Here is a 15,275-nt window from a genome sequence, read left to right on the forward strand (position 1 = left end):
ACATCAGTCACAGGGTTACACACAACCAGAAATTTAATAGAAGTTATGCCTTCCCTGCAAGCCTCCATATGAACCCAGACCACCCTTCTAGTGAAAACATGGCCAGACCTTTTATATACTCAAAATTACCTTTCTGGTTTCAGGCCACTGGGGATGTCTTTGAGAGAATGGGAGAATGCAGATGTCTGTCCTTCCTAGCCAAGCTGGTAGGAGTAGTGTACACTGTGCAAGGAGCTGGAGGCAAAACAGCTTTTATAGATAATATGGCAGCGATTTACCTCTGACAAGGCCCAAAGATAAGAATGTGCAGAGTAGCTCCCATAAACCTCACTCATACATAGAAATAATAGGGCATTTCGCTCCTCTGGATGCTTGGAAGTACAAGGTTCATCTTCAGGCAAACAGCCTCCTCACAAAGGCTTATTCAGCAGACGGCACATTTCCAGGCCTAATACCTCAATTGTGGGCTTTCAGGATCTAAATGATATTAGGACCTTGAGTTGACAGACTTCCTGAATTTGCTGCCTTCATGAGGCCTCTCCATGGTGACACTTCTGGTGTTGAAAGAAGCTGGAGCGTTGGCTGAAGGATTTTCTACATTTGTTACACTCATAGGGCCTTTCTCCAGTGTGAACCACTTCATGTTGAATGAGGATAGACTTTTGCCTAAAAGATTTCCCACACTGGCCACATTCATATGGCCTTTCTCCAGTGTGAATTCTGTAGTGTTGAATAAGACTGGTGCTTCGACTAAAGGTTTTCTCACATTCACCACATTTGTAAGGTTTTTCTCCAGTGTGAACTCTCTGGTGTTTAATGAAGGTAGCTCTTCAGCTAAAGGATTTGTCACACTGGCCACACTCATAAGGCCTTGATCTACTGTGAATCCTCTGGTGTTCAGTAAGGCTGTAACTTTGCCTGAAGAATTTTCCACATTCAGCACACTCATATGGCTTTTCTCCAGTGTGAGTTCTGTGGTGTCGATCAAGTTTGGATTTGTATCCAAAGGCTTTCCCACACTCACTGCACTCATAAGGTCTTTCTCCAGTATGAACTCTCTGGTGTCTAATAAGCATAGCTCTCTGACTAAAGGATTTTCCACACTGGTCACACTCATAAATTTTTGTTGTCATATGAATTCTGCGGTGTTCAATGAGACTGAAGTTTTGTCTAAAGAATTTCCCACATTCCCCACATTCATAAGGCCTTTCTCCTGTGTGAATTCTCTGGTGTCTAATGAGGGTAGCTCTTTGACTAAAGGATTTGCCACACTCCTCACACTCATAAGGCCTTTCTCCAGTGTGAATTCTGCAATGTTCAATAAGGTTAGAGCTCTGGCTGAAGGATTTCCCACATTCATCACACTTATATGGCTTTTCTCCAGTGTGAACTCTTTGATGTATAATAAGAGTGGCTTTTTGACTGAAGGATTTTTCACACTGGTTGCACTCATAAGGCCTTGCTGTGGTATGAATTCTGTGGTGTTCAACAAGGCTGAAGCTTTGCCTAAAGAACTTCCCACATTCAGCACACTCATATGGCCTTTCTCCTGTGTGCGTTCTCTGGTGCCGAACAAGATTGGATTTGCACCCAAAGGCTTTCGCACATTCTCCACACACATAAGGCCTTTCTCCACTGTGAGTTCTGCAATGTTCAATGAGGTTAGAGCTTTGACTAAAAGACTTTCCACATTCATGACATATATATGGTTTTTCTCCAGTATGAACTCTCTGGTGTATAATAAGGGTGGCTTTTTGGCTGAAAGACTTTCCACATTCAGTGCACTCATAAGGCCTTTCTCTACTGTGGACTCTCTGGAGTGGAACAAGTGAGTACTTCTCTTGGAAGGTTTTCCTGCATTTGCTGGACTCAAAATAACTTTTTATATTAATGATTTTTGGGTGCTGAACAAATGTGTGTTTGGGGCTGGATGCTTTTCTGCATTGATTTGATATGCAATAACTTTTTCCACTGTGAACAGCCTCCACACCTGTTGTAATTTTGTTTGGCTTATCTTTGGGGACAGCCTGAAGACAACCCCACTCAGCTGAGAAGTCCTGTCTAATCTTCCCACAGAAGCGGGGATTCCCTGATACATGAAATAAACTGCTCTTCACAAAAGAAGCACTGTCTGTATCTCTTTTTAACAGATTCTCTGCACTGTGGTGCTTCTGTTCTTGGTGATGGTTCGCACATGTCCTAACAAAGTACTGCTTCTGTACAGGTAGATCATCCAGATGCAGAATGTCTTTCACGACTGGGACACAGATGTCACAGGGTTGCACCTTCTGGGTTGATGGACCTGCCTTTAGAGTCTTGATCTGTGACACTGCTTTTACAGAAACACTCTGCACAGAAAGTGCTTCTCCATCCTTTGTTTCATGCTCACAAACTGAAAGAGAAATAAGGAAATGCATGTTGCCTCTAATAGAAGGTTACTGTATTTTAAATCTTTCTGTTTACTAAGATTTTTTTGATAGCTTACAAAATGCTGCTGGCCAGAGAGACTGCCCCTCTACCCTAGGGCTACCTGATTCTCAACTGACAGCAAAAGGAGAATACTGTTCGTAGAATAATGACCCAAACAAGAACAATCCTGCAAACCATATTATTATTGGTGGTCCACTCTTGGAGTACACAGCTTTGCCCTAATTACCCAGGCACAGGTATTGGACAACTAAGGCCAGCCTCCTATCAAAGCTCACCAAAATTATTTGAATCAGTCAACATGACCTATTAGGCGGAAAGTTAAGACTAGCAGACCTGGAGTCAGCCAGTAGGGGGTTAGATCAAAAACAAAGACAAAGTGATATTTTTTTCCCTTTATTTAATCATTAGCTGCAGATAAAATCCAACAGTTTCTGATTTCAAATGTTAGCCCAGGAAGTATGTAACCTCCTTTGAGTGGTGCTGATAGGATTCATAGTCTATGAAAACCCCAGACCATGAATGTGGGATAAGAAAAGCCCCAAGGTTCCAAGACAAATTAATCAGGGAGTAAACAAGTGTCTTCTTCCCTCTGAAGTTGGTCTACATTGTCTGTTTTCCTTGTAAAACAATAATGATCTCCAAGGAAGCAAGGAATATGCCTTGAAGATCCAGTCAATCATATAAATGTAGCCTGAGACCTCATTTGTACAACTGTCATCTTGGTGCTTGTATACCTTCACACTTTAAAGTATATTCTCTCTGTCGTTTGGAAATCTATCATTTTGCAACACTTACCCACACTCTATAAGACTGCCTGGGAATCTTATCTGAAATTCTTTGTTGAAAACACAAAAAATGGAGGTGGCACAGTGCCAGTTCCTTGTGATGTTAGGAACCAGCTTCTTGCTATATGTACAGCTTGCCCTGCACTGTCTTTCCTACAGAAACTCACAGGCTATGGCTGAATGCTTTCCCCTCTCCTTGCTGATGACTGCTGCTTCCCCTGTCACCCTGAATGATGCGGTACACAGTGTTCCTCCAAGTTTCACAAACTGAACTTATAAATTCTTCTTTCAGGGGAATTTATCTCTTTGTGCTGGCACCCAATTTCTTCTACAAATTAAAATTCATGGGTATCTGCTAACGTGAGTGGTGCAGGGGCCAGGATACTCCACACAGTTCTTTCTTGGACCACTCTGTGCTTCCTGCCTCGCTGCAACACTTAGCATTTGCTGCCAGAGGGCTCTGCTGACTCAGTGCGCTTGTGCTTTGCCTGATGCCTGCTTGTGTAGTGTCTGATTTTCCATGCTTGGATTTTATGACCTAAATCCCTGCTGACGGATACAAGATCTTAGCATATGTGGGTCCTAGGTATTCAGAATGTTTCTGGGCATAAGTGCTGCATGCAACTGGTAACTAGACACCTGATGGTAATAATAGGATGGCTCCTGGTGTGTTTCAGACAAGTAGAAGGGTACTGGCTAGCCTACTGGATGAGAAGGCTCACAACAAACAGGGAGAAGCTTTTCTTAATATAGCTCCAAATGACTGGGGGGTGAATCTGACCTCTAGCAGGTAGCAGCGACCCAGAAAGCAAGGACGCCTTGGAGTCTAGTGGCTAGCGCTGAGCTCTGGGTAGCATTCCCCACCACCTTCTTGCTTAGACACAATGCCACTAATGTTTATAAATACTCTAGAAAGATGTTGGCATATATCCTCCAACAAAATAACTGCTGGACCTGCCAGTTTGACAATATCATATTATTTATTTATTTATTTTTATCGGTACTGGGGATCAAACTCACGTCCACCTGCTTGCAAGGCAGGTGCTTATGCTGCTGAGCTAAATTCCCAGCCCCCAATATCATATTTTTAATACACTTTATATCTCTAGCAAGATACTGTCAGAAAAATATTCAGGGGTGATTACCATAGGAAATTTAGTTAAGGCCTGGTTTCTGAGACTTTCTGAGACATTATGTCCATTTATATTCTGTTCTTACTCTGAAAATTTTTTTATCTTATGGAAATTTATGCCCTACTTGTTAAAATTTTCCATTATCACTCTAAGGCTTCTTTAATATGTGAAAATACCTGAAGACTGATTATATTTATCATGTTTTAAATTTTCTGTATGTAGCAATGTTTCAATATCCTGAACAATCTTGTGGTAGGGGAGAGACCACTGCTCTTTAGTTTAGTCAATTCCTAGGGACAACAAAGGGAGTGGACAGGAGGCTGCTGGTCATATGGAAACCAACCAACCCAGAGTCTTTACTTCAAGCCACTTCTTCTGTGTGGCTCATAGAAAAAAACAGTCCTTGGCCAAAACTATCCTGTAGCCTTGGGGATGCGGGAACTTAGGGAAGGCTGGAAAGGGGGCTATGTGGTAGTACTAGACATCTTTGAGTGACAGAATGAGGGTAGCCTGGCCAAGCAGAGGACATGAGGAAGAGGTAAAGTCTTCCTTAGAAGGACAGGAAGAGTCTCCAACTCAGCTGCCTGTAAAGGCCTTCAGCAGGACCTTATCTCTGGAGACATGTGCATGCTGTGTAGAAGTTTGGTTGTGTCCAAGCCTGGGAATTCCAGTTGGAAATGAGTATTGCATATTCAGGACTATTTAATGATAATATACACACATATATACAGAGTGTGGGTGAGTGCTAGAAGCATCTTGGAGGGGCACAAGAGAACAGAACATCTGGGGAACTGGAGACCAGAATGCACAGATGAAATGAGAAGCCAGAAAAGAAATTAATTAGGTTAAGGCCTGTGGCACTTTCACTAAAAATACTGCTTTCACCAAAAATATATGCAGGTCCCTGGCATGATTTAACATCATCCTGACATCATGCCCTTCACATGCCTATGGTTACCTTGGGAAACAACCAGGCATTCCCACGTCCCTAGTTGTTTAATCACATGTGAAGAGCATAAGGCAAGTCTTACAGAAAGCCAATGAAGGCACACAATCAGCAAGGCTGAGGGCAGCGTAACACACAGACCATTATGAGAAAAAAAAATAAAAAAAAAAAAAAGAATATTACAGAAATGCTGGAAGGAGAGTCTGACAAGCACACAAGCACCGATCATGACATTGCCTGCAATTCCTGACACAGGCAGCTAGAAGGAAATGTCATCTAGAAGGGCACAGAAATTGGAGCAGGTTGAGGGCTGCTGAGGCAGTGCAGCTAAGTTCTGGCCACCACAGCTCACAAGCAAAGAGAGTGGGAAGTTGGCACAACTTACAGTCTGGCTGCAGGAAGGGCAGAGCTGCCTGTCGGGGAGGAGAGGTCAGATAAAATCCTAGGGCCTGGGCCTTACCCAGTGAGGTGGTAAGCTCAAAGTTCTCCATCATTACATCAAGGTACAGGAACCTCTGAGTCTCATCCAGAAGCCCCCACTCTTCCTGAGAGAAATACACAGCAATGTCCTCAAAGGTCACATGGTCCTGTCAAGATGGGGACACATTCAACAATCAACTTTTCTCTTAGGATTCCAAGTGTACCCCACCTCGTCTCCCCTATCTCACAACTCTGAGGAGACACCAAGCCCCAGCACCCAGCGAGGAGGCTCACACCTTTTACCATAAACCAGTCACCACTGTGTCCTCTCAGAGCACCAGCAGGGAGGTGGCTGGAGAAGCCATTGCCAACTCTGGACCTGGCAAAAGAAGGTGCTAACCCCTTTTTTGGGGGGCAATTATTCTAGGGTTCCCTAGGTTGTTCCTCCCACACACAACCAAGTATGAGTTCATCCTTATGTCCCAAATGCCAAGGCTGGGAGGTCTTAAATTCACACTTCCCCTCTCAGTGAATTTCTCATTAGATCATGGTCCTCTTGTTAAAGAAATTTTGCAAATTTAAAACTAACTAGAAGCCTGATATCATACTGAGACAAGATATAGTCACTTTGCTCACCACACAGCTGGACTGCTACTCCAGTCAGCCTTGACTGGCTCATCAGTTGCTTTACACAGATGTCTGATTCAGGTCAGTCTGACCATATCCAGCTGTACTATCTGTGTTTTCTCTCCTAAAGCCGTACTTTGTTTTCTAGTATATTTCAAGGACTTTCTACCTAACAACAGGCAATGTCTAACTTAATCTAATGAAAACCCACCATGTTTTTAAGCTTCTATACTTCCTGCTTGCAAAACCTATATAAACTAAACCCAAAAGTGATTCAGGGCTGATGATTTGGAATGGTTCCCACCAGCTTACTGGCATAATAAAAAGTTGCCTTCCAACTCCTTAGTGTGGAGCATCTTCCTTTCAGTTCTGTACTGGTTCTGCAACATTCTCACATGGGTGACTGCCACTTCTACCCCTGCCCCAGGAAATCTCTGTCTTCCCAATACTGCTTGGCACAAGTGTCCAAAGACACATGAACAGATGGTGCCAGAACCCGTTACTACCCAGATCTTTGATGATTCCTACTGTCAGAGGCAGGCTGTATTTTGCTCTGAACGCCTCTCTGCCTGGTGGTTCTTTGCTTTGGTCTCAGCCACCATGAACTGCCTGGGGAATCATAGACCCCTATTGCCTTTGTTCACTTCTGTATTTGATATCCTCTCACTAGACCCTGTCTCCCTTTATTCATCTAACAATAATTCAATATCATGCCCCAAAGGCACTCCAGTTCAGACCCAGTGATCCTACCAGATGACCACTTGTGCCCCTCAGCTAATCCACTATTTCTGACTGAAATTCCCTAACACAACAAGGGTCACTCCTAAATCCTACTGAGCCCAAAACCTGGTGAACAGGCATGAATACTGGCCCCATACTCCTAAATGACTCATGTCCATTTTTCTCATGGAAGAGAGGAATTTTCCTGCCCCAGACTGTAGGGTAGCTGGAGTTACAGACTTATGCCACCATGTCTACCTCAAATGCCTCACTCTTAAAATGTCCCAAAACAAAATTCCTGATGTTCCCAATGAAAACTAGTTCTATGAACAATTTCAACATCACATATCATAGAGCTTCCATCCTTCCAGTTGATAAAATCAAAAACCTTAGCACCACTCAGCTTGATCCCTGACCAAGCTCACCCTCATGTGTCTTCATTTCCACATTTTGGGACCTAGGTCTGCAGGCACTTTTCATCTTTCACCCCGTTGATTCCTAAGCGTTGCAGGAGAAACCATCAAACAGCTTCCAACCTGGATTTACCACCTCTGTCTAGCGGTTTCTTCAGGGTCACAAGACACACGCGGTGCAAGAGTGTCAGACAGAGTCGGCGACACAATTACAGAGATGGAGTGGGCTCACACAGGGACACCTTCCACTACGTCCTGCAGTTATGGATCTGCGGGAAACCAGTGTGAGTGGCGAGTGCGCATGGCGAGCGGGTGTGTGTGTGTGTGTGTGTGTGTGTGTGTGTGTGAGAGAACCCCCTGCTGCCCCTTCAGCCCCTGGGCGCTCTGCTCGTCCTCAAAGCTGACTCAGCAGCCATGAGGTCCTGACAAGGACGCAGCCTTCCAGGCCTCTCTCCTGCTCCCAGGCGGTCCTAACTCTGACCCAAGCTCCGAAGCGGGGGACTCTTGCAGTCTCTGCAGCGCACGGAGGGCCGAGGCGGGTACCCAGCCGGAGTACAGGCGCTCATCTGGGTCGGGGCCCTCGACACGGCCGCCATCGACTCCATTGCAGCCACGCCTCGGACCAGCTCGCAGGGAGCGGGCTCAGTCTTCCCTCGTGTCCCTTGTGTGCCACCACCTAGTTCTGACTGTCAAGACAACCAGGAGCAGTTCGGTGGATCAACTGGCAGCTTTGTAGGAAGTCCCACCCCAAACCCAGGGGTCCAACTCGGAAACGACCCTCTTCTGAGAGTTCATTGGCTCAGCCTGCTGCCACTCGGCTGTGGTATTGTGGGTAATGTAGTTTTCACAGCGGCACAGCCCAGGCTATCAGTGCTCCACAATTGGAGGCTAGAGTTTGTAGGTCCAAGGCTACCTGACCAATGCTAGTCGTGTTTGTGACTCTTTACTCATTGGCCTGGTTTTCTTGCACCCTGGATATCAATCGTCCTCACCATGTCTCCCTACATAGGGTGATTTGACTATACAGCATGGCCAGTGGGGTCTCAGGCAGAAAGAAACCCTCATGTGTGGTGGGGCCAGCACACTAGGCTTGGACATGGAGAGCGCTCTTTGTGCACAACTGCTTTCTCCTGGTAATTTTCCTGGAGATCGCTGGCTGTAAGACAGTGTCTACATGATTATTCCTGGCTTCACATTTACCGCCTTGAACTAGAGATCCACAAATCCGTGTAACTTCCACCTTTCTTCAGCATCAAACCCCAGTCTATCTTTTACCCTGTGAAGATTACTGGTATTATTCTTTTGTATGCCAGTCTGGTGCACTGATATCTTCCTTGGAGGCATTCCTTTTGATGTCTATACCCGTTTCACGGACTGGAACATTTTACTGTTCTCAAGCTTTTGTTGATACGACTTTCTTTTGCACCCACCTAAGGCATAGCCAGTAAGAGAGTAGCCAAGCTACCCTTCTGTGCCAGTGCTGCTGAGTTCAGTGCCCAATCTCTGCCTTGCTGCTCCTGATGCAGTGAAGGGCAGGGGACAGCTACATCACCTAGGATATGAAGGTAACTACATCAGTAGTAGAATTGCTTAGGGTTCTCTGGAGTTCACTGTCCTCCTCTCTTACCATCAATTAAACTCTATATAGCTTCTGACTCATCAAAAGCTTAACTAATAGCCTGCTGTTGACTGTAAGACTTAGAAATAATGCAGTTAGCATGTATTTTGTATTTATATATTTTATATAGTGAGGAATGAGTGACAATCATGCCAGATCAATTTTTACTGCCATATGCAAGTTACTGGAGATGAACTACTGTACATGGTAATGATTGCCACTCAATTATTGACATTCAACACAATTCAACTATTGCAAATAGCAACAGGAGATGGGTAGACAATTATAATAGTATATTAATATTAATTATTGTTATGTAATTATGATTTAATTTAATACTGCATTTTGTTTATATTTCTATAAGCAATGAATGATGCCATGCATTGTCTGTATTTGGGTAGCTAAATTTCAATAAATTTTGATAAATTTATCAATTTTGTATAGTTTGGTGTAAGTGTAAGCTTATCTACATATATTTTATGCATTCAGGTGATATTTAAATCTTTTTAAAAATCTCAATATTTTTAGGCTACATGGTTTTCTAGTTTTTTCAGATGATATTTGTTTTGTTTCTGTTTATTTTTTTGAGACAGGATCTCACTATGTAGATCAGGCTGTCCTTAAACTCACAGTGTAGCCACTGCTTGCCCTGAACTCATTATGATCCTCTTCCAGAGTTGATGGCATTATAGACATGTGCTACCATGTCCAGCTACAGGGTTTTCATTGTAACAGATAACCAAAAACCAAGTATTCACAATTAAGTGGATCCACACAGTTTAAATCTAGTTTAAGATTAACTAGGATTAAAACCCAGTTGGGGGCCAGGGAGGTAGCTCAGTGGCATAGTACATGCCTAGCAAGTAAGAGTCTCTGGGTTCAATTCCCAGTACCAATATATAATAATAATAAAAAAATCAATTGGGAAAAGGTATTCCCAACCTAAGCTGTATTCCCATATGAAGAAAAAAATCTTTCTCAGTGTGGTTGAGTGTTAGTGAATGTTGTAGTCAGGGGTGCAAGGAGAACAATTACATACAGAGCACATAATTTATAGTATTATTTATAATGGTCACCTAGGAAGTCAAATACAAGGAAAACGCAGGAAATCTGCTGACAGTATGAAAAACCTAGAAAATTCAACTGAGGGCCTATATCCCGTGGCAATAGCCTGCATGAGTTTAGCTGGAAACCTAGAGCCTAGGACAATAACTCATGCATGTCTATTTTACCAATCTGTGATGAGAAGGCCCCAAAGGTCAGTGGTGGAAGCTAGAAAGTCTATGCCAGTGGAGTGAAGGATCTGTACCAGCAGGTGAGGATTATGAGGTGGAGCCAAAAAGCAATGTTCAAAATAAGAACCAGAGCTCCCCCCAAAAATACCACAGCCATCCTCGGTGACAATGAGGCCTCTAGCTCCTCTGACAATGAGAAATACCAAGTTCACATCAGAAATCCACCTTCTCCTGGAGATTGAACAGTACGCATCTTCGCCTCTGGAGCCTGGAAGCAATGCTCAAAGTAAGAACCAGAGCTCCCCCAAAGTGAACCTTAGTCATTCTCAGTGACAAGTTTCTGGGCTCCTCCAATGATAATAGGCAAGTTCACATCAGCAGAGCCAGCAAGACAAGCTCCTGCAGGAGAACCAATGACTCCAAGCAACAACACTTAGGAGAACCCACAATGCTGTTCTTCCTCTCCAAGTCTGCTTTGTATGCTGGCACAGTCCTCAGGTGGGCCATCCACACTCAGCACCACGCTGATTCACTTCAGCTGGTGTTTAAGGTGACCACCAGTTACCAATCCACTATGGTGAGTGAGCAGGAACAGGTTTCATTCCTTCTCAGTTCATGTATGCTTATTTTTTCTAGGTACAACCTGTTAAATGGCCTTATAAGCCTAATGTTCAAGGGCAAAACAAACTGCTGTTGTTGTTTCACCACTGAATTTAGGTAAAATTGGTTATTGTTTATATTGTTGAACTTCTATCATATCTTAGCTACTTTCTCATAACTGAACCAAAATACCCAAAGTCATGCTGCTTCAAAATAATCCACTGGGAGGAGAATATTACTTTTGGGTATTCTATCCAAATATATGTATACCCAAACTACCCATAAGAGCCTGTCATATTTTAAAATGAGAGACATTTCAGAAATCACCTAGCCATTATATTCCAAAAGGATGAGAAATTAAGATACCATAAAAGCCAATGAAAACTAAGGAACTGCATGTATTTGAAGAGACCAAGGAAGCATGACACCTAAATAAAGTATGGTATTCTCACTGGATTTTGGCATAAAGAAAGACATAAAGAGTAATCCAAGGAACTTAAATAGAATTTAAAGTTTATCTCATAGTACAGTATAAATGCTAATTTTCTAGTTCTAATTATTATATTATGGTACATAAAAACGCTAACTTTAAGGGAAACTGGAAAAATGTATTATGAGAATTCTTGGAGGTATGTTCTACAACTTTTCTATAAGTTTAAAATATTTGAAATTAAAAATAATTACCAAAAATGATAGCTAAGGACAGATAACTAAGATGATCAATATGTCAATTATTTTGGCATAGACATTGCACGTTGTACAAAATGACACACTTACCATTAGCATACCTCAGAAATCTAGAAAAAACATTCCTAAAATTCATCTGGAATCAATTGCAACCTAAAAAAACAAAGACAATCCTGGAAATCAAAGAAAAGGCTGCAGGCATCACAATCCCTGACTTGAAATTATACTACAAGCTCAGTATGGTACTGGATAAAAAACAGACTTGAGGAACAGATTAGAAAATGTGGACAAAACTATGAACACATTCAGCCAACTAATCTCTGACAAAGGAGCCAAACATTTTCTCTAAAAGAAAGATAGCCTCTTTAATAAATGGTTCTGGAAAAACTGGCTTTCCCCATGCTGAAGACTAAAACTAGACCTGTGTCTATCACTATGCAATTCATTAAAGTCAAAATGGATCAGAGATCTAAATATTAAAAGAGAAACACTCAATCTACTGGCAGACAAAGTAGGTAGAAATCTTGAACTCACAGGGATAGGTATAGAGTTCATGAGCAAAACCCAAACTGCATGGCAAATGTTTCAAAGAATTGACAACTTGGATCTCATGTTAATAAAATGGTTTCACACATCAAAAAAAAAAAAAACCAACAGAGTGAAAAGAAAACACATGATTGGGAAAAGTTTTTATCTAACTATTTCTCAGACAAAGGAGTTCCGTGTAAAACATACAAAGAATTTAAAAAATTGAAGCCCCCCCCCAAGTACCAAGACCCATTACCAAAATGGGCATCTGAAATGGACACACACTTTTCTGATGAAGAAACACAAATGGCAAGCAAATACATGAAGAAACACATAGATACCCCTCAGCTGAACAAGTAGAAATGTAAAATAAATATATGCAAAATGTTCAGCATCACTGGTCATTTGAGGGATGCAAGCTAAAACAATGATAAGATTCCATCTCATCCACAGAATGATAGCTATTACCATGAAATCACTCAGTTGAAGCCCTGTATTGCTTTCATTGCTTTGTTTTGATTGATTTTTGTGGGAAGCCCTGTAATTGGCTGTCACCTTATATCTGCAGGCCGTACCACCAGTAACATCTGCAGGCCGCAGCACCTTAACTCCCTTTAGGAGTTAAGTTTGGTAGTTAAGCAGCACCTTGCCTACCTAGCTTGTTTGGCCTATTCAGGAATTATGCCAATCAGCCTGCATTATGAGTCCGAGCACAGAAAATTTGAATTGACCTATAACCCTTGGTCTTGCCACTGTTGCTAAGTTACCTGCTGACATCTCAGAACCCAAATCCCTCTTCCCCAATACCCTATATATTTGTTACTCCTTCCTTGAATAAACGAGACTTGATCAGAAGGACGACGTCTTGTCTCCGTCCTTTTTGTCTCTTGTTTCCTTTTCATCCCCACTCCCCCTTGAGGGTCTTTGTGGACTTACCCACAGGCTGGGACAGATTTTATTTTGTTTTGTTTGATTTTATTATGTCTGCTGGTATAGGCAGCTACTTGACAATAATGAGGCATTATAGTAACCGTTGCTGATTTCCTATTATCTTGTTTTGAAGTTCTGTATTGTGTTCACTCTTTTGTTTTAATTGGCTGCATTCTATTTTACTTTTGTTTGATTTTATTGTTTCAAATAAAATTGAAAAAAATCAACAAATAACAACTGCTGGTGGAGCTGAGGGTGAAACAGACCCTTCTCTATTCTTGATGGTAGTATAGTGTGGTGCAACCACTGTGGAAATCAGTATGTACATTCCTCCAAAAACTAAGACTATAGGTTCCATTTGACCCAGGTATTCTCCATTTTTCTATCTTCCTAAAAGAATTAAAATCATCATTTCACTCCAATATTTGCACATCTATGCTCATAGTAGCACAATTCATAATAGCTAAATCTTGGAAACAGCCCAAAGTTCCATAGCTATTAAATACTTCTAAAAGATGTGATTTTTTTATACAATGAAGTTACTACTCTGCCATAAAGGATAAGATTGTGACCATTCTAGTTGAATGAGGCTATACTCTTAAATGAAATAAATCAGCCACACATGTTCAAATAGCACATTGTTTCCCTGGTCTAAGAAACCAAAAGTATAAATAAGGACCAAAAAATGGTAGATATTTGGAAATGGGAAGCAAACATTCAAATGATAAGGGGGATAAGGTTGGGGGGCTAGAGACAATAAGAATATGTCATAGAAAAAAGGAAAATGGAAACAAAGCTTTTGTAAATAAGTAGTAGAAAAGAGGGTGAGGACAGAGGAGGCAAATGGAAAAAAGAAGCAAAATATGTCATGTACAGACTGGACAGCTCTATTTTGTTGTCATATTCCCAGAATTCAGAAAGGTTGTATTCAATTTTAAAGACCCACAAGTTTGTCAGTTTTGTCTAGTTGCAAGACAAGCAAAACACTTTTTAAAATTTGGTTTACCTATTTAACTGTACTTTTTACAGGAAGTATAATCACTTTCTGTGGTCATTTTTGATTGCCAACCTGATTGGCTTAAGAGACACCTAGGATATTAGTAAAGAAAATGTTCTGTGTGTCTGGGTGGGTCATATATGTGTGACTTTGGGAACTATATCTGATTCCTGGCTATGTCTTGTCTGACTCTCTGCTTCCTACCTGCCACGAAGTGAGTATATGTCCTCCACCATGCATTTCTAGCTACTCAGTGGTTGTAGAAGTCATGGTCCAATGAGGTTTGGCTACTGGCTAGACTGGTGATGGCCTTTGCAGTTTTCTACATTGTTAGTTTTACCAGCATGCACGATGCAAGAGATATGGGATCCCAGAAGCTTCCACCCAGAGGGACAAGATCAGCATTTCTGAAAGTGACTCCTGAGAGGGTAGTGCATGAAGCTGTGGTTCTGACACAAAAACTACAGTGTGGACCCTTGGAAGTTGTAGATGCCAGGAATGTGGAACATTTGCCTAGGAAAGCTGTAGGCCAGGAGCACAGCCTGCCAAGAGAAAAGACATATGATCAGCAACTAGCAAGGCCATGAGGGTAGGGCTGCCCAAGCCCTTTGCAACTCTTACCACTGTACATGGAGCTGTAAGGCTTAATTTCCCCCCTGCTTACTTTCAGTCATGCTACGGTCTTAATTCTTTTTTATTTCTATTTTCTTTCCTTTTGACATGGAATTTTTACTTTGTGGTGTTGTCTCTCTGGAAAATTTAAATTGATTTTTGAATTTTACAGGGCTCACAGCTAAGAGTTTTAAGTTTCTAAAGAGCTTTTGGCCTTGAACTTTGTTTTTGGTGCCAGGGGTTGAACTCATGACCTTGTGCTTGGCAGGCAGGCACTTATGCCACTGAGCTCAATCCCCAGCCATTGAACTTGAACTTTTAAACAATGCTTGGATTGTTAAAACTTTGGAGAAGAAATAAGTGAAGATTGTATGCAGGAGGGTTATATTATGTTTAGTGGAATCATGACTTTGGCATTGATTATGGTTTAAAGAAATGTCTGTCAGGTTTACAAGTTGGTGGACTTGTGAGAGGTAATCTTGATTCTTAACCTCATGGCTTGAGATATGTCTAGGAGATTAGTGAAATGCAATTTTGGGTTTGTCTAGATGTGTCATGAGGTTGTTACCTTGGGGATTGTATATGGTCTGTGAC

At 42.0% G+C, this 15,275-nt stretch overlaps 1 protein-coding gene across 1 annotated transcript; it reads right to left on the reverse strand.

Annotated features, from left to right (window-relative positions):
* Positions 1 to 674: 674 nt before the first annotated feature.
* Znf416 (zinc finger protein 416) lies at positions 675 to 8,204 on the reverse strand. The gene is made up of 3 exons (XM_063252323.1): positions 7,487 to 8,204; positions 5,755 to 5,881; positions 675 to 2,392 (listed from the first exon to the last, which is right to left on the reverse strand). Exons 1-3 carry the CDS (start codon positions 7,490 to 7,492, stop codon positions 831 to 833), a joined length of 1,695 nt encoding a protein of 564 aa, XP_063108393.1. The 5' UTR covers positions 7,493 to 8,204; the 3' UTR covers positions 675 to 830.
* Between the last annotated feature and the right edge of the window lie 7,071 nt (positions 8,205 to 15,275).

The sequence above is a fragment of the Cavia porcellus genome, unplaced genomic scaffold, assembly GCF_034190915.1.
Source record: "Cavia porcellus strain 051 isolate PalLab524CR breed Dunkin Hartley unplaced genomic scaffold, mCavPor4.1 scaffold_7, whole genome shotgun sequence".
Classification (NCBI taxonomy): domain Eukaryota; kingdom Metazoa; phylum Chordata; class Mammalia; order Rodentia; family Caviidae; genus Cavia; species Cavia porcellus.

Bases quoted from the DNA above. Each gene is read 5' to 3' on its own strand.
- Znf416 (XM_063252323.1), bottom strand. The intron at 2,393-5,754 runs GTAAGGCCCAGG...TTTCTCTTTCAG, and splicing joins TGAGCTTACCACCTCACTGG to TTTGTGAGCATGAAACAAAG.